We start from the raw sequence: 27,205 nt of genomic DNA on the forward strand, positions 1-27,205 counted from the left end.
AGACTGTTATGTATGTGACACACTGTTAGGACAAGAAAAATTAATAAAATGTAACCTTTAATTGTTTATTTTAAGATTTGCGACATATAAAAACAATTGCCAAGGAGGCAAAGAGGAAGAAACAAAGTGTTTTTAAAAAAGGGGATATAGATCCTCTCAAATTGAACCCCAATGTCCTGTTCCCAGTGTAATTGCTAGATTAGGTGCGTGTTGCTGTATATCTTACAGTGTGTACCCACTCATGAAAATGAACAAATCTGTTACAATTTTCACTTAATTAAGTTACTTTTATTTAATATTAGTTTATAACACAGATTGCTCCCAAGGACTGTGCAGATAAATTAGGACAGCAAAGTAAATATGTCTGTTTGGTCCTTTTAAAGGGGTTGCCGCCTAGTATCTGCACAGATATTGCGCAGTGTGTAGCACAGTCTTAAATAATAACAGACTATGGGGCCGGCTGGTAGTATACGTGCCGTATTTCACATCTAAAGTGTACCCGTTAGATCTGATATTGGGAACACAAATCGGCTGTTAGTGTTCTCTGCCGTTTGTTTGGTTCCTCTCCGCAGGGAAAGTGGCTTGTATGTATGCCGCTGTTCCCGCCTGTGCTGGTAGTGCATCGGTGTCTGTGGGGAGATCACAGTCAGTGGTGAGGCTGTGATTCTCCAACTCGCAGACCCGCGTCGCGCTCCGTCACTTGACACTGCGCCTAACAGAGGGACACACCGGCCGGGTGCTGTATCTGCACTGGCGTGCTGTAATCACATCTAAGTCTTGGGAGACCGTGGTCAGGTTCTGACCCCACAGCTCCTATCAGATGCACCTTCTGTGAGTGGATACTGTAACGCCCTATACATCAATCAAAATACATTTCATGGGGGAAGGGGACATGGGGATATTTCACACACTAAGTGTGTCTGGTCAACGCGCGTGTCGCCACCAGCTTCATCAGGACCAACCAGGTGAGTGCCCGGAAGTCCCTTATATACCTACCCCTTCCTGTATACTAATGAGTCAGGGGCGGGTGTGTCCTCAGTTTTGCAGCCCTTAATTGGTCTTTATTTGGTCTCTTGCCTTGCTGCCAGCATTGCTGCAGACCTTAATTGGTCTTTAATTGGTCTCCTGCATTACTGCCTGTGTCAATATCATTAACTGGTATATCTTAACTGCATAAATAATTTGACCCTAAACTGAAAAAGCAATCATTGAATATGAATGTGTATCACAAGAAATTTGTGTTTCTAAAAAGAGCTACATAGAAAGATATTGAGAACATATTAAAAAAATAAAGATTTGGGGAGAGAGAAGAAAGAAAAAGGGGTTTTCCCTTTATTTATGGTACATTCTTTCTATGTTTTTCATTAGACCGTCTTATGTTGACGGGTCAGGCCGTGGGGTAATGGTCTTTGATGTTTGCTCGAAAAACAGACCATTTAATGATATCTAGCTAGGATATTTTATATCCATTGATTGTATGCTTGGGTAGATTCCATTATCCTGTTGTTGTTTGCATACAAACTGCATGCTAGAATACTGTTTGGAACGAATGGTAAGGGAAGTGCTGAAGATATGGCAGGAATTGGGGACTGCAATCTTTTTTTTTTTTTTATGTTTTTTTTTATTTTTTAATACTGGCTCACCAGTATTCCTGCTTCCCTGTATCCTGCTGCTCTGTCCCAGGCAGGTCAGAGGAACAAGCTCCTTCCCCTTCTGCTCTCCTGGGAGGCCATGTCTTCTCTACAATCTAACATGTGGCAGGGTTGCCCTTTTTCTACTCTGAGGCTCTTAGAACACAGAGAAGACTTCATCGTGGTAAGTTCATGTGGAGGATGGCACAAGTATGCATTATTGTGGTGAATGTAGTGCAGTGCAGTCATGTAGTTTGGCATATAGGGGGGATGTAGTGTAATAGTGCGGAGTATAGGGTGGATGTAGTACAGTGATGTAGTGCAGTGCATAGGGGATATGTAGTGATGTAGTGCGGAGTATAGAGTGGATGTAGTAAAGTGATGTAGTGCAGCGTATAGGGGATATGTACATATAGCATTTTAGATGGCTAAAATGTTCTGGTGCCTCTGAGCTGAGCAATGTATTATCTGTGGCTGTCAGCTCTTCCAGCTCCCCCACAGCTCTGACTTGCCACTGAACGCCTCTGCTGAGAGTGGCGTGTCAGCGTGGCGGAAGGCAGCTTGAAGAGCTGACATGCCGCTCTCAGCAGACGAGTTCAGCGGAGTGTCAGCTCTTCCAGCTGCAACCCGCCCCCCCTGACAATCCTCTGATATCCACTGCTGAGAACGGCGTGTGAGGAGCACCTCAGGGGAGGCTACATTTCCAGGCATTGCGGTGAGTCCCAGGACACGATGCTGTACCAGCTCCCCGCTCCTACATGTGGGCTTCCTGTGTGAACACGCTGCCCGGCCTGGGGCATGTCTGTGGCCACAGCCTGATTGTTGAGGTCACGTTGCCGCCTTGCTGGGGCTGAGGCAGACACTGGAGAGTCCGGTGCCGTGGCGGCAGGTCAAGGTGAATGCTGTCAGGGGGGTGTCGCGCTACTCCCTGCCAGTCTGTAATTACCTGGTGCTGCCAGCCAACACCCCCACCTGCCAGGTCATTCCCCCAGCTCTGCCGGGTACCTGTCCATGCTTGCAGGGGGCTGAGGCAGAACATACAAGCACAGACCTATTCACACCTCAGTTACTGGGGGGGGGGAGGTGAATAATGTGCAATGCCCGGTGATGGGGGTGCCCTGCTTGGTGATGGGGGTGGGGGGAGAGAATGTGTCTTGCTCAGTGATGAGGGGGTTCCCTGCCAGGCGGTCAGCACCCTGCCCTGCTACTAAAGTAATAGAAGATAAACAGCATTCGATATGATAAGGACTCTCCCCTGAGATAAGTACTGTACAGCTGTACAACACTTTGACACTCCATTAACACAGTAACAAACTTGGGCATATGCAGTACCCCTTATAGCAGTACCTTTTAGAGAGTCAGGTAAACAATATGTACATGCAAATTAACATGACATTTTAATTTGGTGAGTCAGACGTTATGTTATTGTGGTTCGTGAGTTATACACAATAACACAGACACAATGTTATTGTTGCTGATGAGTCATGCACAATAACATAGACATGTGATATTATTGTGGCTGGTGAGTCATGTATGATAACACAGACAATTAGAGTGTGGCTAATGAGTTATGTTCAATAATACCCCTTTCAGACAGAAAACGAAATTACCGGGTTAAGCAGTTCTACTAATTTCGTGAATAACACAGGTACTTTTTCTGTGTGAAAGGGTAAACCCGTGTCATAAATCATGTGTCTCTGACCCTGGAATTGACCACGGTCGAGGACACAGGATTTATGACCCGGGTTGACCCTTTCACACAGAAGAAATACTCGTGTTATTCAGCAAATTACCGGGTAGAAATTTTCAACCCGGTAATTTGTTCTTCTGTGTGAAGGGGGGTCAGGCTGCTCCTGGCAAAATGACACACCATTTGAAATGCTGTGTATTTGCCGGGAATTTCAGACTTTTCTGTCTGAAAGGGGTAGCACAGATGTGATGTTAATGATGCTGATGAGTCATGCATGATAACACAGACAATGTTATTATGGCTGATGAGTCATGCACAACAACATAGACATGAGATGTTATTGGGGCTGATGAGTCATGCACAATAACAATCAAGAGGCAGCTTGTAGTATTTAACCATTCATCTACATGTTATTATATTGCATCAGATACACTTACACCCAACCCATCGTGTACTTTTCCATCTGGCTGCACATGACTACATTATGGTAATGCAAAGATTGCATAGAAAAATCTGTGCAGGTTTATCCACCGCAGATGTCATCATTATTATATGGATATACAACATCCCATGCCAAGTGCAAATGATCCTGCTGAAATAGATGTTCCACCTATGTCTGCACACTGCTAATGCACATGGAAGGGTGACCTGTCAGACTCAGATTCTCCTGACACCATGGGCAAAATGTAATAGGGGTCGACTTTTTAGACATGTGCGATTTTTGGTAAAAAATGGGTGAAATTGCACATTTTCCAAAAATCGCACATGTAATAGGGTATGATTCACTTTTTGCCACAAAATCGCACATTTTGAAGTGGCGATTTTTAGTCACACTTCAATTCGCATCCAGATGTTTTCCGATTATAAAGTATACAAATCGCACATGTAATAGGGTGCGATTTTTGGTAAACATTACCTAAAATCGCCAAGAAATGAGACCAGGTTCTGACTGGCGAATTTGACAGAACCATGCACAGATCATTGTGAAAGGGTTAAATCTCCAAAAAAACTGGAAAAAAACGGCGTGGGGTCCCCCCTCCTGAGCATAACCAGCCCCAAGCTCAAAGAGCCGGTCCTGGTTTCATAAAATCACAGGGACAAACTGACTTGGGGTCCCCCGTATTTCAAGAACCAGCACCGGGCCCAACCTGCCAGCAGGGTAATGCCACAGCCAGGGGATACTTATTATATAAGGTCCCGTGGCCAAAGCATTAACCCTACCGACCAGTCAGCCTGGCCAGGGGCCCTGGGTGAGTGGGGACCCCCCCAATAAAGGGGTCCCCCCCTCCAGGACTTACCTGACCAGGCTGAAGCCTGGTGCTGTCCTCGATGCCCCTGGGCGGTGGGCATCGAGCTGATTCAGTGTAAAAAAAAAAATGTAAACTATTGTTTAATACTATGGAACGATGAGTCCCAGCAAGCCTCCCGCCGCAAGCTGGAACTTGGAGAACCACAAGTCCCAGCATGTGGGGCATTAAAGGGCCAGCTGGCACTTGTAGTTCCACAGTAATAAAAATAGTCAAATAAACACACTGACACACAATAAAAATACAACTTTAATACATCCAAAGCCCATACATACTGATACTTACCTATCTTATCTAGGTACAGTAGGTCCCTGGGTCTTGGTCCGGTGTCCTAGTCCTGGTCCATGTTGGCGTTTGGGTCCATGTCAGCGTCCGGGTCCATGTCTGGTGGTGTACGTGTCGGCGTCCGGCTCCGAAGTGATCCATGGGGATCTGTGGAAGGAAATCCAACTCACCCAGGTCCTCCTCCGATCTGTCCTCTTGATCCGACATAGTCCTGGTCTTCTGCCAAATGCCGGCGATTCCGGCATTTCTCGGCTCCAGAAAGATCTCTGCGCCTCTCCTCAGTCCGATGCGGGAAACTACCGGAATCGCAGGCATTTGGCAGAAGACCAGGACTACGTCGGATCAATCGCACTTTTAGGTGTCTAAAAATCTCACTTTTTTCAGACCAGGTTCTGATGGGCGAATTGGCCCAGAACCAACTTTGTTCAAGTGCACAAATGGTTAATTTGCTCACAGGTGTCTTCATTTTGAATCATAAACTCCCCTATATATACCCCAACATCATTAAGGACACCTGTGAGGGTTTCTGAGATGGAGATTGTGCTCTGGTTTGGAGTTGGCTCTTTGTGATTTTGTGCATTTGGAGGAGCTGCGCAGGAGGAGGGAGGACCAACTATGCAGTGTCTGGGCTGCAGAAATGAATGTGTGCCCTCTACTTCTTGGCCACAGGCTCCACTCAGGCTGTGACCTCATGGTCATTGGGGGTCTCACTAGCCACTTTCTCTAAGCATTTCAATCAAGTGTTACTTGCTTTGAAGAAGTTGTGGCGCACATACATCAGATTCTCACGTTCTGAGTCCAAGTGGCAGGACCTTAAGGTGGCTTTCTATAGGCTCTCAGCATTTCCAAACTTGCTGGGAGCCATAGACTGCACCCACATTGGGCTTCGGGCACCGCACATGAGGGGACACGTCTACTTGAATAGGCATGGGTGTCACTTCCTTAATGTGCAGGTGGTTTGTGATGCTAACCTCAAAATTCCCACTGCCCTGCTGTACAAATGACATGTTAAGCTGTCTTGACAAAGGACCTTGTGTTTGGTCCAAAACGTTGACTGAATGGTAATGTATTAAAGCTACAATTTTTTGGACATTATCTGAATCTGGAGTGTGCTCTGTTATGCAGATGGCTATATCTGCACCCTACGGTTATATATGGTACACCTAGTGTGTCACTTTAAATGGCGCACCCAACTGCTGCAGGAAATAGAAATGAGAAAGAAAGGGGGGTTTCAGAGGGCGCTAGAATAACACTGAAATTTAGATAAAAGAATTGTATTTCATACAAAAGGATTAAGAATGAAATTTCACATGAATCACCCTATATCGGGTGTAACAAATAAACACAAACACAAGTGTTACAACAATATGCCACTTCTGGGTGGTAGATGAATTGCTCAAAAGATGTTCACAAATGTATGCACAACTCTGGTGGGTTGATGGTGGAAATCCCACTGAGGTGGACTCTAGCTGTGTACACTCCCTCTGGACTTCATTATTGTGTGGGTTTCATACCACTGAACCTATCACCTTTTGTTTCTGGATAAAATCAAGCTCTTTTGCTTCTGTTGGAGTTTGCCTATCTGGTTATCTATGAGAAACTCTATCTGGATATATATTTTTGATTCGGATTGACATAGCTGTATCGGTTGCTCTGTTGCTCCTGATGAAGTCATGAGAATGACGAAACGCATTGGGCTTTCCACCATCAACCCACCAGAGTTGTGCATACATTTGTGAACATCTTTTGAGCAATTCATGTACCCACCAGAAGTGGCATATTGTTGTAACACTTGTGTTTGTGTTTATTTGTTACACCCGATATAGGGTGATTCATGTGAAATTTCATTCTTAATCCTTTTGTATTAAATACAATTCTTTTATCTAAATTGCTGTGTTATTCTAGCACCCTCTGAAACCCCCCTTTCTTTCATATATATATATATATATATATATATATATATATATATATATATATATATATATAGTGTCCACACTTGCCGGCACTCTAGTATAACAACTGCTCCGGTGCCACTATAAGAAATGTACACAGTCCAAAAAGAAAGAGTACTCAGGAGACTTGTATCCAAACAACACGTTTTCAGGACCGTAGTCCCTTCCTCAGAAATCCTACAGCACAGACTAAGACAAACACCCCCCCCCCTACATATACCCCTGTACTCACCATACCACAGCATCCCTGCACGCTGCCTCCATAGTGCCAGAAACCATCAGACAGCGCACTTCCGGTCCCAGCAGCAGCCGTACCTTGGTAACTGCAATGCTTGCGTTCCACCAGGCCCACGCAGCGTTCCACCGACTGTGCATGTCATTTCGGGCACCTGGCATCTCTGGATCAGCGGGGACACTCAGCGGTAGGGTTGTACTGACTGAAATACATCAAAGAGAACATAATCAAAACTCAGTGACTACTGCATATAATCATGGTACACTGTAAAACATAAATATACAGATATCAAGTAAGGGAGTTCCAGTTTATCTTGTCGTTCAGGCCACCCGGTATGGTGGTCCCTAAACGCAAGATCCACTAAGATTCCCGGATCGTCAAAGTTTTGACCCTGTCACCCCCACGCATAGACAGGGGCACATGGTCAATCATGAAATATCTCAAATCCTCTAAACAATGTCCCGCAGCTTTAAAATGTCTAGGCACAGGCTGGTCCACCAACTTACCCTTTAGTGTAAGGCTGATGGAGGACCGGTGAGCGGCCATTCTCTCCTTAAATTTCTGGGAGGTTTGGCCAACGTACATTAAGCCGCAAGGGCATGTGACAATGTACACTACATATGAAGAATTGCATGAAAGGACATGCCTAATATCATATGAACGGTCACAATGTGGATGGCGAAAGGACTTACATACGATCATGAAAGAGCAGGTGATACAATTACTGCACTTGTCCAGGATGTCCAGGAATCAACTTATGGAACCATCCCCGAAATCACTGACTAGCAGGATACCGTTTGTCAGTGATTTCTCAGTCTCAAGACTGTTAGAGGTGTTCCCCCATCCTGAACCTTCAGTGAGGGGATTCTAACAACTGCCTGTCCTTAGTCTCCGGGATTTGATCAATAACCTGTGTTCCTTTACTGCTAGCAGGAGAATAATCAAATCAACACACACACTCTGGAGTGTCAAAAAGATGTTCTGAAGTTTATTAGTCTAATGCTTACATTTATTCGTTTTCTTATCTATTACATAATGGGTTTCACACATATAATTGCATTCCATAACATAAATCTCTACTTGCCTATACACAATTCACTAATTGTCACACCCCAGCTTGTTCACATCACTACTGAGATTTGGTTCCCCCACATCTCCTGGGCGTACAGCCAGAAACACAGATAAACGTTGTGCCCCTTATAAAAGATTTACGAGTCTCCTTCAAGAAACGAAACTCTAAGCTAAACTAATTATAATGAGAAAAACAATACATTACATATATGATGCATACAAAATGGCGTATATGGAGCTACATAGAATAACCAGCAATCTGCCTCTCTCAGTCCCTTCTATTGATTCTATTTAGGGACAATATACGTTATTTGCCCTGAGCCTCTCTGCCAATCAGACCAGGCGATGCCCTGATTAAGTATGTTCTATTCCCATGGGCCTACCCTGACCACATGGAAGGCAACATGCCGTCCCGCACGGACAGAGAGTTCAGGTCGCTGTCACATGGACCACTAAACAGGTTCTTGTTCTCTTTCCAGGTAGATTGCTTTCACAGCTTTATCCATAGCTTCAGCATCATCATACTGACAATGGATCAAACAAATGTTGTGATGATCATTGTTTTTGTCAGCTTTCTTTTTCTGTGCTCTCTTATTGTGTTTTTTAATTTTCTTGGCAGTACATGCAAAACAATACAAACAAAGCTTGATTAATACATAGAAAAGCAGAATTACGCATATAATTTTTGCTAACCATGAAAATGTTCCCATAAACCATCCTCCCATACCCTTATACCAATTGGATGGGTTTAACCAACTGAACCAACTATCCTCAGCGAATAACCAATTACCCTTGTGCTGTTCTGCAAATTCCTCTTTAAGAGTTTTGACCATATCTAGATGATGTTCAATGGCTTTCTCTATGGAGTCAGACTGATTGAGGTAATTACAGCAAGCTTCTGCCACTATCAGGCGCAAACCCCCCTCCTTGGCGGTAAGATAGTCTAGTACCATACGGTTAGCCCTAACTTCTCGTTTAACCATTTTTCCTCCAGTACTAGGTCAAAACTATCATCATATATCCTGGTTATTTTGTCCAGTAATTTGGCTGTCACTAACTTGTCTGTCATTGAAAGCGGTCCCTGCGATCCCTATAGTAAATATGTTTCCTATAGTTACCCCTACCATTGTACCCAAACCAGTATTAAACAGGGAGTGGTAAGATTTATGATGACTGCCTCTTTCCCTGAATTCTCTCTTATTTAATCTGTTCGGGAGCTTTGCTTCCATGGTGTCTTTTACCCCTAGTTTTTCTATTATTCTTATAGCTGGGATTACTCTGGCTATGGTACGCTAACACAGTTGAGAAACACATTAACTTCCACCAGGGCAGATGGTCTGGCCTGAGGTGCGTTATCATTTTGACAACTTAACTTTGCGTGGGTAGGTGATCTGGTTCGTGTTCAACTGTAGGAGGAGTGTATCCACGTCTCTTTTCCAAACACTTTCACTGAGGTTGGGGTCGTCAGCAACACTTGGAACGGACCATCATATCTTGGTTCCAGTGAAGATCTCACGTGTCTCTTAACATAGACCCAATCTCAAATCTTTAGTGCATGGGGTTCTGGTTCTGGGCTTTGGTTACTTAAAAAAAAAAAAACTTGAAAATGCAAATCAGTTAAATATTCATTTAAAGACTTCACATATGCTGTCATGTTCCCATGCTTAAACTGTAATTCTTGGGGGAAAATAACATCGTGGGCGAAATGTAATAGGGTGTGATTTTTTAGACATGTGCGATTTTTGGTCAAAAACGGCCGAAATCGCACATTTTTCGAAAATCGCACATTTAATAGGTTGAAAATCGCGGTAAAAAATCGCACTTTTTACCGCGAAATCGCACTTTTAGAAGTGCGATTTTTAGTCACATTTCAATTCGCATCCAGATGTTTTCCCATTATAAAGTATACAACTCGCAAATGTAATAGGGTGCGATTTTTGGTCAATGTTACCAAAAATCGCAAAAAAAATAGACCAGGTTCTGACAGGCGAATTTGACAGAACCATGCACAGATCATTGAGATCTGTGCATGGTTCTGTTAATAAAAATGTGTAAAAGTGTTTTTATAAAAAAAAAAACGGCGTGGGGTCCCCCCTCCTAAGCATAACCAGCCCCGGGCTCATTGAGCCGGACCTGGTTCCAAAAATACGGGGGGACAAAAAGCATAGGGTCCCCCGTATTTCTGAAACCAGCCCCGGACTCTTGGACCGGTCCTGGTTCCAAAAATACGGGGGACAAAAAATCTGGGGGTCCCCCGACACTTTTTATACAAGGTCCCCCGGCCAAAACATGAGCACCGTGGCTGGTCAGCCTTGGACGGGGTACCTGGAGGAGTGGGGACCCCCCCAATAAAGGGGTCCCCCCCCCCAGGCTTCACCCGTCCAGGGCTGAAGCCCGGGGCTGTCACCGGCGTCCGTGGCCAGTGGACGCCGGCCTGATAGGGTTAAATCCATCATACATATCATTACATTGCTTTTTACCGGCGAACTACAAGTGCCAGCAGACCTCCCCCGCATGCTGGGACTTGGAGAACCACAAGTCCCAGCATGCAGGGCATTAATGGGCCCGCTGGGACTTGTAGTCCACCTGTAAAAAGAATGTTTATAAAAAACACACACACAGAGAAGTACAAGTTTATTACACACACACACCTCAATTTTACACCAGCATACTTACCATTCCTGGATCCAGCGCTGGTCTGGCTGCTTCACAGCCGGCTCCCCCCGCACTGACAGGCAGCGGGGAGAACCGGCTTTCTCCGTTGCCTGTCACCGGCTTTCTCCGTAGCTTCTGTAGCGCTGTCCCAGTGCTACAGAGGCTGAGAGCGTGATTGGCTGAGCTACAGTATGCGTCTCCATGGAGACGCATAGCTCAGTCCTGATTGGCTGAGCTATGCGTCTCCATGGAGACGCATACTGTAGCTCAGCCAATCGCGCTCTCAGCCTCTGTAGCACTCGGACAGAGCTACAGAAGCTACGGAGAAAGCCGGTGACAGGCAACGGAGAAAGCCGGTTCTCCCCGCTGCCTGTCAGTGCGGGGGGAGCCGGCTGTGAAGCAGCCAGACCAGCGCTGGATCCAGGAATGGTAAGTATGCTGGTGTAAAATTAAGGTGTGTGTGTGTAATAAACTTGTACTTCTCTGTGTGTGTGTTTTTTATAAACATTCTTTTTACAGGTGGACTACAAGTCCCAGCGGGCCCATTAATGCCCTGCATGCTGGGACTTGTGGTTCTCCAAGTCCCAGCATGCGGGGGAGGTCTGCTGGCACTTGTAGTTCGCCGGTAAAAAGCAATGTAATGATATGTATGATGGATTTAACCCTATCAGGCCGGCGTCCACTGGCCACGGACGCCGGTGACAGCCCCGGGCTTCAGCCCTGGACGGGTGAAGCCTGGGGGGGGGGGGACCCCTTTATTGGGGGGGTCCCCACTCCTCCAGGTACCCCGTCCAAGGCTGACCAGCCACGGTGCTCATGTTTTGGCCGGGGGACCTTGTATAAAAAGTGTCCCCCGGCTGTGGCATGACACCGCGGGCTGTTGGAGCCCGGTGCTGGTTTCAAAATACGGGGGACCCCCAGATTTTTTGTCTCCCGTATTTTTGGAACCAGGACCGGTCCAAGAGTCCGGGGCTGGTTTCAGAAATACGGGGGACCCCTATGCTTTTTGTCCCCCCGTATTTTTGGAACCAGGTCCGGCTCAATGAGCCCGGGGCTGGTTATGCTTAGGAGGGGGGACCCCACGCCGTTTATTTTTTTACTTTTTTTTTTTGCACAAAATCGCATTTATAAAAATGCGCACATTTTCATGACTGAAAATGCGCACATTTTCATGACTAAAAATCGCGGCAAATCGCGGCAAATCGCATTTTTTGCCGCTAATTCGCATCTCATTACATATGCGAATTCGCGGCAAAAAATGCGATTTTTAAAGGTGCGATTTGGTGCGATTTTTTTTTAGTCTAAAAATCGCACCCTATTACATTTCGCCCCCTGTCTTTAGTTTAACTCTAAATAGGATCTCATATCCTGGAGTTGTTCTTATTGCAAATAAGGCCAGGGGTAAGCATTCTACCCATGTTTTGGCAGTCTCTTGTATTGCTTTTTGGACTTTTAGTTTCAGAGTGCCATTAAAGTCTCTCGATTTGGGCACTGACCTGTGGGCCTGTATAATATTCTGCATTATTTCTCCTGTGTAATGACTACCTCTGTCTGATTCTATTACTTTTGGTACCCCATATCTGCAACTACTTCAGCTATTATCTTTTTGGCTGTGGTCAGGGCATTTGCTTTAGATACTGGCCAAGCCTCAGGCCATCTGCTGAAGATATCTGTGCAAGTTAGGGCGTACTCATACGTGCCACATTTAGGCATGTGAATGTACTCTATTTGGAGTCTTTGGAAAGGGAAAATATGCTTTTGGCATGTGTCCCATGCTTGTCCTGGTTCGTCTTCCTGGGTTGTTTTCTGCGCATATCCAACATTGGTCTGTGTAGTTCTTAGTTGCCACAAAGAAGCCTGGAGCCAGCCAATATTCTTGGACTGTCTTAGTCATCTGTTTCTTGCCTTTATGGTCTGGTCCATGGGCTACTTGAATCATAGGTGCATATAGTGTTCTTGGCAGGCACCATTTTCCTTCCTTTTTCCAAAGACCCACACAGGATTGCTGGGCTCCCATCTTTTCCCATACTTTGTGTTCTGTCTTTGCTTGTTCTTGTAGTCTGATAAGTATCTTCATATCAATTTCTGCCTTTGTCTTTTTGGACATATATTCCAGCTGTTTTATTATCCTTTACAGCTGCTTTCTTTGCTTGTTCATCTGCAAAAGCATTCCCTTTTAATTCTTCTGTGTCTTCTTTAGTGTGTGCCTTTGTCTTTATGACTGCCTTTTGCTTTGGTAATCGTAAGGTTCTGGTCACTCTCTGGATCAATTCTCCATCCTTGATGGGTTTTCCTGTTGCAGTAAGGAAATTTCTTCTTGTCCATGGATGCGTAGTCGTGTGCCACACCCCAGGCATAACGTGAGTCCGTGTAGATATTCACTGACTGTCCTTCAGCCATTTCCAAGGCTCTTGTCAGAGCTGTTAGTTCTGCTGCTTGGGCTGAGGTACCGGCTGGGAGTGGTTCTGCTTCCATGACATCATTTGTGGATACCACTGCATATCCTTCATATCGGTGTCCATCCACATAATAACTGGATCCATTGGTGTCAAATAAAAAAAATCTGTATTATTTAATTGGTTTTTCTTCAGTTTTCCAATCAGGTTGCACTTCTTGTTTCATCATGGATACACAGTCATGTATTATAGGTCTCGAGGTATCTTCTTCTACTCTCCCTTCTATTGAACCATCAGGTTCATAATCAATAGGTAGTAGAGTGGCAATACTGTGCATCGCTTGATAGTCACATTGCTTGCAGATAGCAAGGCTACTTCATACTTGGTGAGTCTGGCAGAACTCAAATGCCGTGTAGAAGCTTGTTGCAGTATTTCTGTCACTGCATGTAGAACTTGAATGATGAGGGTGTGATCTAGAACGACATCAGCACATTTTTCCTTTAGTATTGCAGCTGGCTTGTTTGATCTGTTCAACTGCTTCCACCTGGGCTTGTCTTTCCTCATCAGATTGGGTTGCTGTTTTCTTGGTTGCATCATAGAGGGGTTGCATGAGGGCTGAAGCTCCCAGTATCCAGTCTCTTACATACAAGGTTAAACCTAGAAATGCCCTTTTCTTTCTTAAGGTGTCTGGGAATGGGGCGTCTAGGATTGCTTTCACTCGCTCTGTGGTGAGATGCCTGGTAATCTGTGAGATGCAGTGTCCAAGGAATATGACTTTTTCTTGTGCATATTGTAACTTGTGCTGAGTTACCCTGCAATCTTCTTCCGATAGGAATATGAGTAGTGCTACTGTTTCTTCCTTGCACTTTTTCTTGGTTGTTGTGGCTTTGAGTAGATTATCCACATACTGTAACAATTGGTTTCATGGGGGTATAGAGGTCCCCCTTTCTTCAGTATCGTAGACGGCCTCTGTAAATTCTTCCATCTTCTTCACTTGCGTACCCAGAGCTTGATTTTGTGCCTTGCTTAGAGGATACTGGCATATTGCTACTGGTACGGTATTCGGCTTGATGATCAGCTGTACATTCATCTTCGCTACATCGTTCTTCCCTTTTGTCCATACCTTGTCTGGAACTCCTAGATGTGACAAAGATTCAAACGCTGTCTTCTCTGCTGGTTCTTGCAAGAGGAATATCTGGACAGCTGCTTGTATCTGGTTGTATTCTTGGGGTTTCAATGCAGTTTGAATTACAATCTTGTCCCCGCGATACAGTATGCTTGCTTGTAGTTTTTGCATTAGATCTGCTCCCAACAGGTTCACTGGGCATATAGGTGAAACTAGGAATTCTGCTGGTATTTCTTATGGGTGACCTTGCACCTGAATATTCATCTTCTTTGTCTTGTTCAGGTAAACTTCTTCTTGAGCTGTTACTGGTCTGTTTGTAATGAGGGAAGGTGGAATATCCTCTTTTCTGATCACTGTTTTGCTCGCCCCAGTATCGAGTAAACAAAAGATCTCTTCTCCCCCTGGTAGAGTGATGTTCACACTCTGATTTGCTTTTGTGAGGGGAGTGCATAAATGTTCTTGACTGGGGCGCCCAAACTTCAGTCTGAGCTTGTTGGTCCTGTATTTTTGGGGCCATTTCTTCTCTTCTCCATTTAGGACTTGTATTGCTTACAGTGATGTTTCATATGACCGGATTTCTGACACCAGAAGCACTTTCCAGAGGATGGACTCACAAAATTCCTTCTTTTCCCCTGTGCTACATACTTTTTCTTGTCTTCGGTCACAATGTATACTTGTATTGGCCTTGCTCCTTTCCTCTCCTTTCCCTTCACTGCATGTGGACCTATCTCTTCTCTCATTATTTCTACAGGGGTGCGTCCACCCTTGGTATTAGAAGTTCCCATTTTGCCTTTTCTCAACTTATTAATACTATTTTATTTGTATTTAATTTAAAAAAAATATTTAAAATAAACAAATAATTATCCAAGTACCACTTTTCAGTACTGTATTAATTATTGAAAAATGGGTTGCTGTCACTACAGTTTACTTCTTTCCTGCTGATTATATGACACCTATAATCATTTTATGCCTTCCGCTTCACAGTCTTCCTACTAACTGATCAGCTATACATAATGAGTAGAGTATGGACAAAAGATTCTGCCTGGTTCGTCTCTTTTTATTATCTCCTTTCTTCTCTTAATGACACATGCTCTTATGCCGTATATGGGGTATTGGTGACCATTTACTTTATTAAAACCAGTTACACTTTTTCTGTTCTGGTTATAAATATACAATTGTCTTCTCTCCTGCCTGTCACAAACCACTTCAAACTACCATCACAGTAATTACAACTATCTGAACTTTGTGATCTCAAAAAAGCTATCAAGATATATTACATCACACATTTATCATTTTGAATTTGCCTCTATCTTTGTAAACATAAAACACAAATACAATCTACTGTATGGCAACAATTATCACTATAACAAATGGTACAATCAGACAATATTCAACATTTTCCCTTATAACATTTTCCCTGAGACAAGGAGGCAGGACAATATGAGAAGCGCTTGAATCAGAGAGAGAAATAAGTATTCTGGCAGAGATATCAAGACACGTCAAGTAACAATTGGCGAAAATCGCTTATCAATTTGTTACTTACCGCGGTTTGACGTTTGTTGGGATCTCTGGTCAGATACTGGTCATTCCTCCGTCCAATTTCTTGGCTTTCCCGGGGGTTTCGGCACCATGTAATGTTAGAGGTGTTCCCCCATCCTGAACCTTCAGTGAGGGGATTCTAACAATTGCCTGTCCTTAGTCTCCGGGATTTGATCAATAACCTGTGTTCCTTTACTGCTAGCAGGAGAATAATCAAATCAACACACACACTCTGGAGTGTCAAAAAGATGTTCTGAAGTTTATTAGTCTAATGCTTACATTTATTCGTTTTCTTATTTATTACATAATGGGTTTCACACATATAATTGCATTCCATAACATAAATCTCTACTTGCCTATACACAATTCACTAATTGTCACACCCCAGCTTGTTCACATCACTACTGAGATTTGGTTCCCCCACATCTCCTGGGCGTACAGCCAGAAACACAGATAAACGTTGTGCCCCTTATGAAAGATTTACGAGTCTCCTTCAAGAAACGAAACTCTAAGCTAAACTAATTATAATGAGAAAAACAATACATTACATATATGATGCATACAAAATGGCGTATATGGAGCTACATAGAATAACCAGCAATCTGCCTCTCTCAAGACCGATTGTAGGTATGGCTGTTAATGCGCTTTGGCCTATTGTGGGTACTGATAGGGATTTAACTATGTTAGCTCAGTCCAAACCACTATTATCATACAGACGTGGTAGGAACCTTAGAGATCGCCTGGTACATGCAGACGTCTCAGAGGTGGCCCGTCCTATGGCCAATGTGTACGTCAAGCCACCAGGCTGCTACAAGTGCAGTAATTGTATCACCTGCTCTTTCATGATCGCATGTAAGTCCTTTCGCCATCCACATTGTGACCGTACATATGATATTAGGAATGTCCTTTCATGCAATTCTTCATATGTAGTGTACATTGTCACATGCCCTTGCAGCTTAATGTAGGTGGGCCAAACCTTTTTTTTCTCTTAAGAACAACACTCAGCAGCTGAAGGGATAGTGCACTGGCTGGTTTGCTGGCTGATTGGCGTGCTGAGGAGCTGGCATGCTGGCTGACTGAAGGGCAGGCTAGCAGGCTGAAGGAAGGGCTGGCTGGAGGAAGGGAGGTAGGGCGGGTGGCCTGACTCGGCGGGCAGGAGGGTGATATGTGCTACGCCGCTTTCTCTAGTATTCTATATATTGGGTCTTAGCACTTGCCTTGAGAAAGCTCTGGGCACTCAAACACACTTATCCAATATGTATTTGGAATCTGTGTGTGTGGGAGGAGCTGAAGTACCCAGTGGAAACCCATGCAAACACGGGGAAAGCATAAATACTTCTCAAATATACTGTACCCTTTGCTTCTGTGAGTATTGTTTCTTTCTGCTTTGGCTTTAAACAATCATGGCTTGACTCTGAGGTGCACAAAATATCTGATATTCACACAAATGGTCAATGTTTTTCAATTGCTCATGCATCTAAATAGCTAAAAAGTTGCACATTGAGGAGGTGATTCTAATTGATTTTTAGAAATGCATAAGCATTTATGAGCATGTGCAGCCTCTTTGTGTGAGCGGCCAAGCAAGTTTATAATTCAGCGACCACTCCCACACATCATTGCGGGTGGGGGGCATTTTGTATCAATCGATACAGACCCCAATTTGTGTAATGCATACAGTATCCTTGCATGTTGAGTTAAGCTTCTGGCCAGGTGCTTTGCTCAACACACTTTACCATTATAAATTGTAGTGCACGTGGATTGTAAAGCATGAAAAAGTGTAATAAATAAAGACATTTCTGGAACCAGCACCGTCTCAAAGAGCCCAGGACAGGGTTAATTTGTGTGGGGGTTGCCCCGTTAACGGGGTTTTTACCGAATTTTTCCTTTAGTGCATCCCGCACTACATACATATATTTTATTGAAAAAAGGAGGAGTATAGAGTATATTATTATTATTATTATTATTATTATTATTATTATTATTATTATTATTATATGTATACTGATGTAATGTTCTTTTATTGTGTTTTAGGTTTATAAATATTGCATGTTTGTGAAAAAAAAGTTGAACTGGCTCTTGTCTACACCTTTATATATTTTATTGGTTAATTTTGGTCATAAGCATAAAGGAATTTATTTTTCTAAATAAAGTGAGTCAATTGTGACTCAATAATTAAAGAGGATTATGAGGAATTCAAAAAAGAGGTAATATAGGACAGTACCATGAGGGAGCTATAATTGGTAATGAGAAGGGGAAGAGTTAAGGCCCATACACTCTGGGTGATTTTGAGCTGAAAACTGCTCAAACTTGCTGTTTGAAAGCTGCCCTGTGTGATGAGCGGTGATGCGCGCTCCCACATCATTGCCAGCAGATGAGCGGCTTTGGGGATGGATTTGCATAGCGTTGTGCTATGCAAAGCCGTCCGCCTCCCACTGACAGCGCTGGGCAGGGGGAAAGACGCTCAGTATGTGAGCGGTTCTTCTCCCAGCGATGACAGCGGTCATTGCTGTCCATACACGCTGGGCATAATCGCCCGGTGTGTATGGACGTTTAAAGATGGTGTCTTATTTAGTTCAAACACCATGTGTCAGCATGTATCAGTTTAAACAACTAGTAGCATTCTATGATCATCTCTCATCAGGGTTTAATATCTTATTAATATTTCCCTAAATTAATGGATTAAGCATATAACTAGTGTTAAAGCTGTTTCCAGGGCTTTAATAATTTAATAAAGAATTCATGAGACAAGAAAAGTTAGAAGAATTAGATGGAGACCTAAATAGCATAAAGAGTACATAAAGACTCAACACAGAAAAGGTGTTATAAGAGAACTGAGAGCACTATATTCAATGGAAAGACCTGTTGTATTTTATAAGAATGAGTTGAAGTTTGTATACTCTTTCATCCCTGCTGGGGTAAGCGTGCCTAGGTTGAAGGTCCAAACGCTCTCTCTTCTAAGCAACACTTTCGTCAAATCACCACCTCTGATACCAAGATGTATGGTTTCCAAACCAAAGGCTTTAAATAAATTCAGATCTCCATTGTATTTAAAGTGGAAATTACCAGCCACAAATGTAAGTTGTTTGCCTTTCCTAGGTCGGTTGGTGCATTTCTATTCTTGCCCCGATGTTCTAGAATGCACTGTTTCAGTATTTTACTTGTCATTTCGACATATTTGGATCCACATTCACATGACACAGTGCACAGTGAATCACTCCCTTGGTACGGCAGGTGATGTAATCTTTGATCATTTTGGTATTACCATACTTATCCTGAATTTCCTTAATTCAACCTGGGTTTAACCCTTCTTATAACCTGGGTTGAATTGTCAGGTTGGTTGACCCAGGTCATAAGCCAGAGTTGCCTACTCTCCTGCATTTTGCAGGAGACTCCCTGACATAGTAGTAATCTCCCTATCTCAATAAGGAGTCTAGCAATCTCCCTGATTTCACCTTACCCACATTTTATAGTTGTACATAGATGTACTGTATACATTAAATGGAATCATCAATGCAATTTCCCGGCGTTGGTTATAAAGCATGATCCCTATAGCTACATACATATTAAGGGGCCTGATTCTGGTTCACTTGCAAAAGCAAATTCTCTCTCTAGTGGACAAAACTACGGGCACTGCAGGTGGAGCAGATGTAACATGTAAGGAGAGAGTTAGATTTGGGTGTTATTTTGATTCTGTGCAGGGTAAATACTGGCTGCTTTATTTTTACACTGCAATAAAGATATCAGTTTGAATACACCCCACCCAAATCTAACTCTCTCTGCACATGTTACATCTGACCCACCTGCAGTGCACATGGTTTTGTCCATTAGAGAGAGAATTTGCATTTGAAAGTGAACCAGAATCAGGCCCAGGGTTTCTTGTGGCCGCTTATATGGAACCACGTGTAATACACAAAACATGTACACGCCCTGACATGTATCAGTGTCTTTTCTTCAAGTACAGAAGATCTTTCTAACTGCTGTCGGGCTCAACTACATGTGGATGTAAGTCATTTTATGACACGATTCTCAGATGTACCAGTACACGTCCATGCTTCTAGGTTCCACCTTTACCATCTCCCTGACATGCTTTATCAAAAGTAGGCAGGTATGTTATAAGCTGTGGTGCTTTCACACCTGGGATCCATGTGTCACCACACTGGCAATAACCCAGGTCCAAGGTGCAACGTGAAAGGGGTATTGGAGGGCATCCGGACCCTGGGTCGACAATCACTAGGTCGACCACCATTGGTCGACAGTGAGTAGGTCAACACCTATGAACGGTCAACACACCCAAGGATGACATTGACATTAGGTCGACAATGGGAAGGTCGACACACATTTTTCACTTTTGTAGCCGACATGTGCCGACATGCGGTATTTCATGCCCTACCATCCACTAGGGTGTGGTGGGAGAATAAAATAGTGTGCCCGGAGCATGGCAAAACATGCGAGGGGACGCGGTACACTTAGACGGTGTCCATGTCAATCTTTTGACTGTCGACCTTCTCATTGTCGACCTAATGCTTGTGTCAACTTTTGTCAATGTCCACCTTGGGTGTGTCAACCATTCATAGGTGTCAACCTACTAACGTTCGACCAATGGTGGTCATTGTAGTGATTGTCGACCTAGACATTGTAGACCTAATATACTATAACGGTATTAGAGAGGGTGAAGTTGGGTATGATGTTGGATATGTCTGTCTCACATTATTTCAGCCATCCACAACTCCCAAAATGCAAAAGATTTTTGAAAGAGGGTGAATGGAGAGAGATGGGGTTTTTTTGTCTAATTTTGACACATTTTTTTTATTTGACCTACAGTATACTAAAGCTAAATTAATAATTTAACACATGCTGGGTTTCTTTTTTCCCTCTCTTGTAAAGTAGAAAACTTTTTGTGACTTTCATTTTCACAGAGGAGTCACCCTCACCCCACAGGCTGTCTGGAGATACAGAAGGGGGGCGTATGATTGGAAATCATATAGCCTGGTTGTAACTTGTATCAAGTCAGATATAAAACCCACTTCAGGACTGAGGACTGGTCTGCACACAGCTCTGCAGCTTCAGACGGAGTCTTGTTTAGGTAAGATCATTAAAGAATAGAAATTTTGTCTTGGATCATTATTATTATTATTATTATTAGCAACCTGAACATTTTAAAACTTTTTTAAGGTCTTACAGTTATGTGTACATTGTACAATGATCTCTACAGCTTTTTATACTAATAAACCGTGTTTACTTTATAACTGTAAAAAGAACAGGAACTCATTCAATGAAATGGAACTACAAAATGAGGACATAAGGGGTCATTTATAATTTTGGGCGGGATGTATTAATATACATCGCCGCCCTTCGCCTGGCAGCCGCCGCGATGCTGCCGCATATGTACTACCATATGCGGCTAGCATCGGGTTGCGGGGATGGAGACCCCCGCGATACCTGTGATGTGGTCTGCGGGGGTCTCCGTCACATCCCGGCGGCTACCAGTGTCCCCCTGTGTCTCCTCCTCCCCCCTGCAGCCGGATGTCCTCCCGGCTGTGACACCTGCTGGGGGAGGAGGAGATCAGGAGGACGGGAGGGGGGGCGCGCGGACGGCGGACGTCGGGCGGCGATAGAAGCCCATAGGCTTCTATAGGGTATCGCCACCCTCTGGGTGGCGATACCCTGCCAGCCGAAAACGGGGCGGACGGGTAATGGTAAATAGGAAAACCCCGTTTTACCGCATTTTCCCTTTAGTACATCCCGCCCTTAATATTTGCGTTGAAATCCCCGAAAACACAGTGGGGGATATTTACTAAGATGAGTATTCTACTTCACATGTGATGTTGCTATGGGCAACCAATCAGATCCTGTCTACTATATTCTAGAGGGTGCTAAATAAATAAGAAGTAGATTCTGATTGGTTGCTCATACTGTAGCAACATCACATGTGCAGTAGAATACACATCTTAGTAAATTTGCCGCAGTATGTTGAGAAATTTGTTCCATAACCAGTTGTTAAATTGTTACCTATTACTTTATGCTAATTTTTATTAGGGATTTACTACACAGAAACTTATATAACAAGTACAACAAGAAGCTGGTAATCCCGGAGAGACAACAATGAAGGTTGTTGGGGTTTTCGTTTTCATTTCTATGCTAGAAGTGACACTTTCTGCAAGAGACTCATTGGTGAAAATCAAAGATAATGGATATGAAGACATTATTATTGCAATAAGCCCAAAGATTCCTGAAAATGGAAAGTTAATTGAGAGAATAAAGGTAAACCAGTTATTTTTATTATAATGTATAATATGTGGATGGGCAGAGTTTGACATTTGTGGTGACAGTATTGTAAAAATAATGTTGATGTTGATTGTTGACTTTTATAACGTAGGCATGTCGACAAGTTAAAATGTTGATATTTCGTTCTGGTGCGCCAGTGCTGACATAAGCCCCATACACACTACAAGACTAGAGGCATCACCGATGTCACCGATATAGGTAACTATATTGACGTTGCCACTGTTCAGAGACATTGAGTGTACACACTGAATGATATCGGTAAACAATGAATTCAGTGATGTCACCAGGACCTGCTGAACATGGGGCTATATAACCAAGATCTATCTGCATGTTTAGCAGACGGAGGGGGGTGGTCATTAACTATGCCCACTCCCGAGCATCGTTAATGATACTGAGTGTGTAGAAGGGCCCTTCTGAGCGATATCTTTTAAATTCTCTTCTAGTGTGTATAGGGCATTACCTGTTCCTGGTCACGTCAGACTGTTGACTTTCTGAAAAATGACATGTTGCCTGTCAACATTTTAACAATGTCAACCTCAAGTTTTTATTGTGGCCCTTTTGACTAGATGCCCTAAAAAAACATTTATTTTACATATATCATACTTTGGCAACAGTCCTATTGACGGCATAGGGTGTGACAAGCTTTATCACCAGCAGCGGCACCTGATCTCTCACCCTTCGTGGACTGGTTTCAGCCCAAACTAGCACTAATTTGCTTGCTGCTCTATGGATGCAAATCTTGGCAGCAGTAAAGTGCTGTCGCGATGACTCACACCCGCAAGAATATTGTGGCTAAGGATTAACCCCCTCTATGTGTTCAACATTTTAGGTTCACTTTTTCAATATCATTGTCTATATAATTGTGCTATTAAGGGTCAGATTTGCTTACACGTGTTGTTCATGTATCCGCCAGTTACAGTATGCTGAGTCAGCTCCTCCAAAGGCTGTGATGAGAATCAGGCTTCTGTGAGTTAGCGCCATAGAGGTCAGAAGCAGTTCCTGCAGTTAGTGAGCCACACAAATCAAAATGCATATGGTTCAAGACAAGAATATTGTATTATGTTTGACTGACCTGACAGACCATATATAATCGCTGGTGAAACGCCTTCCATTTGTTACATGACTTACCCTGAAAATGTCTGCCATGGAAGATATATAATATAAGCAGTTTTTTTCAATTCTGTTTTCAAATGTGTTGACAGAAAATGGTGGCAGACGCTTCTACCTACATGCTGCAAGCTACAGAAAACAGAGTTTTTATTAGAAGTGCAAAAATTTTACTTCCCAACTCTTGGTCAAGCAACAGCATGTTTGGAAGGCCGAAAAGAGAATCCTATGATAAGGCAAGTTACATTATTAAGCACAATACTTATTAAGATTGAAAAACGTCAAGGACAGGAGCAGACAAAAATGTTTAAATGTTGATACAGAGGTAGTAGAATTACTCAAACAAGGTTACAAAGTATTATCGCTGTAATTCTAGATCGCTTAGAAATGAAACACGGATCTCTCTGTGTGTATGGCCTCCGGTGACTGCAATGTGCAGTCCCACGCGTCGCTATTGCCTGGGTAGATATTTTAAGCATGCACACAGGCAGTGACAGACTGCTCAGCACACAGTGCAGGTACAGCGGTGTGTGCTAAGCACGGTTTGCTGAGCAATCTGAGCAATACTAGATTGCTCGGCACACTGCTCTCATCGCCCCATGTGTATGGGGCATAAGTCTACAATCAGTGGCGCAAGTTGCATGACTATTGCCGTAGGCATGCACGCCAAAAGTGCCCGTGGCCATGTGTCATGAGGGGGCGTGGTCATATTAAACTAGTTCAGTGGTTACATGACAATAGGGGCATGGCCACATTATGCCACACACCGTAATGAATCTTACACATTATACCACACACCGTAATGCCAATTATACATTATGCCCCACATGGTAATGCCAATTACACATTATGTCCCACACCGAAATGCCTACTACACATTATGCCCCACACCGTAATCCACATTGTTAGACTTCATTAATATTGGTATAGTGAGCTGGCATCCCAGCGAAACTATATATAAATAGGTAAATTATCATTTGCCCATAGACTGGTTGGAAGACTGTGTGTGGAAGGATGGGAAGATGACGTGGGGCAGAATTACCTCTTAGAGTGCTGCACTGTTACTGGGGCACGGGACAGCAGTGGTGCCAGCCTGCCACTGCCTGTGGCATTATTTAACAAGTTAAAATGGTGCAGGGGATGTGGAGTGGTACGGCGTACCGGCAATATATTTCTTAAAGGTACCGTGCCACTCAGTATCCCCTCTGCACCACTGTTTACAATACACACTTTGGGGGAGATTTATAAACTCTTCTAGACTATAAAGAGTTTAAATGGAGAGAGATACCAATCAGGAGAAACCTGGTCCCATGTAGTACCTGCTTCACCCTTTCTTTTTGTCACCGCTGTTAATAGCAACAACACTTAAGTAGAGAGTACAGAAACAAGGGACATGCAAGAATTGTATACACTATACCTGTGCAAATACCCCAAATATGGGTTTTTAGGTACATTTTATATTGCAATGAGTTTGAATGACACTTTTATCATAGAGACCTACACAAAACAGTAAGGACGGTGTAATGGTTAGCTTTGTGGCCTCACAGCACTGAGGTCATGGGTTCGATCCCCAAAAGTACCCCATATGAACTTCTTATATTATTCTCTCCATACTTGTATTGGGTTTCCTCTGTGTACTCGTTTCCTTCCTTTCCTAAAATGTATTGGAAGGTTAACTGTCTCACAAACAATAATTAACCCGTATGTGTGTGTGTGTGTGTGTGTGTACTGTACATGGGCAGACTAGATCATGTTGGACTTGAGCTTTTGAAGCAAATACTGTAAATTATGTAAAAAGTACAGTAACACTGCAAGCATTTAAAATCTAAAGTAAGGTTAATACAACAAACTAAAATAATCTCCCATTCTGAACGAAAACTAAAAAATTGTACTGCCTCTCTCCTTGCCTCATGCATACCTCCCCAACATGGTGATAGGTGTGGATCATTAGTTCGACCGCAGGAAGGTCGACAAGCATTAAGTTGGCTACTGAAGGTTGACAGGCCTTAGGTTGACAAACTCAAAAGCTCGACATGGCTTTAGGTCGACAGGGTCATTAGGTCGACACAAGCATTAGGTTGACCTGGGTAAGGTCAACAGTCAAATGGTTGACATGGGTTTTTCACAGTTTTCGTCCTGAATGTCGACACAGTCAACATGGACAACGTATCGGTGAACCGCATACCCTCACATGAGTCGCTGCACTCACCATGCTTTGGACTTGGTGCCTGTGTATACCTTTATGTGGTGCCATAAGTGTTTCTAAATGTTGCACCTTTAATGGTTGGCAGGGCCGGCGCCACCACTAGGCAAACGTAGGCATTTGCCTAGGGCGCCGGCCACTGGAGGGCGGAAAATGCCGCCCGGGTACCTGTCCTACCGGCGCTGTCTATTTCAATCTGGCGGCGGAGGCAGCGGGGGTCCCTGCAGTCTATTAAAAATCACGAGCGCTATCCGCCGGGCTATGCGGAAGCGCTTCTAGTGTGAAAACTCTGGCAGCACGGTGCACGCTGATCTCAGCCAATCAGCGTGCTGCCAGAGTTTTCACACTAGAAGCGCTTCCGCATAGCCCGGCGGATAGCGCTCGTGATTTTTAATAGACTGCAGGGACCCCCGCTGCCTCCGCCGCCAGATTGAAATAGACAGCGCCGGTAGGACAGGTACCACCCCACACCTCACACACACCACCCCCCCACCCCCCCCCCACCCCGGCACCGGGGCGCCCCCAGCCCGACTCGCCTGGGGCGCTCCGGTGCCTTGCACCGGCCCTGATGGTTGGCATGTACAATAATGCTACAGGTTGTAAGACATTTTTATCTACCCTCCCGGAATGGTCGTTCGGGTCCTGAAAATCGAGTCATCGAGTCATCGAGTCATCCTCCCGGTCCCCCGGAAGAATAGGCAAGCCTCAAACATTCCTGGCCATCGCATCATTCCCAGCCCACTGTCCCCTTCTCTGCCAGTAAAATACTAGCATTCATGGCTCTTCAGGGAGGGAAAGCAAATTGCATCATTTAGCCGATCCCCCTCCCTGAAGAGCCACAAATCATGGCATTTACCATGACGGGGCGCGGCTTAAAGACACCCAGCTCTGCCCCACCCCCTATAAGTGCTGCAGAGAATCTCCTGTCCAGGCTTTTCCCAGAGAGGAGACTCAAATAGTAGGCAAGTATGTTGTAAGAACATGTAGAGCCAGTCAGCAGCATTCAATGTAGGGACTCCAGCTGATATAGGAGGAATGGGAGAGGTTTTTGTGGGTCGCACAAGACACAGTAATATACAGAAAGGACCCCCTGAATAGTAGTGTTCTAGACAATTCAGTAGTACATATGGGGGTGTGCTACCTCGGACATGAATTAGACAGATAAAGAGAACAAAGAAAGGATGTCCTGTGTCGGTGCACCAAAATAGAAATACGAATAAAATCTAACTTTTATTGTTGCATTTAAAAACTGCGAGATAAGAACATTTAATTACAAACAAGGGTGGGATGTGACACTTTTTTTAAAACTAAGGTGGCAGGCTGATGTTTGTAGTGGAGTATAGTGTATATACTGTTTTCACTTGGAACCATGTGCTATTGGTCCGTACAGAGAATAGTCTGTTCGGGCCAAAATGCTGGTAATGGTGACACGAGCGGGTTGGTTAACCTCTTTATTAGGTGCTCTGTAACCAGAATATCGCTAGTTTAATTTAGCGAAACTGTAAGGACGTGGTGGCACAGCTGGTAGGGATTGGTATTCACTAGGAGTGTTAGGCCAGTGTTTGGCCAGTGAAATTCCTCCTGTGACCACCGTCCTTAGTGCTAGACGCCCCCTGCAAGCACACTCAGTCTGTTCGCATCTACTGCTCCCATTGGCTGCAACGCTTGCCTAGTAGGGGAGTCAGTGTGCTGTACTGGAGTGCCCCAGGATTATTTCACTGTG

General features: G+C 44.0%; 1 protein-coding gene across 2 annotated transcripts in view; it reads left to right on the forward strand.

Moving 5' to 3' along the window:
- Positions 1-1,694: 1,694 nt before the first annotated feature.
- The window catches only part of LOC146026399 (calcium-activated chloride channel regulator 1-like), a 119,301-nt gene continuing 93,790 nt past the window's right edge, over positions 1,695-27,205 (forward strand). Inside the window, exons 1-4 of one of the 2 annotated variants that reach the window (XM_083157043.1) lie at positions 1,695-1,815; positions 20,804-20,970; positions 21,924-22,148; positions 23,375-23,515. In XM_083157043.1, the coding sequence (XP_083013169.1) occupies positions 21,990-22,148; positions 23,375-23,515 (300 nt within the window). In that variant the 5' untranslated portion in view covers positions 1,695-1,815; positions 20,804-20,970; positions 21,924-21,989. The remainder of the gene's footprint in view (positions 1,816-20,803; positions 20,971-21,923; positions 22,149-23,374; positions 23,516-27,205) is intronic. The other variant, XM_083157042.1, reaches the window with a different exon arrangement.

This window comes from Crinia signifera, chromosome 8, assembly GCF_055691185.1.
Source record: "Crinia signifera chromosome 8, ASM5569118v1, whole genome shotgun sequence".
Taxonomy (NCBI): Eukaryota; Metazoa; Chordata; class Amphibia; order Anura; family Myobatrachidae; genus Crinia; species Crinia signifera.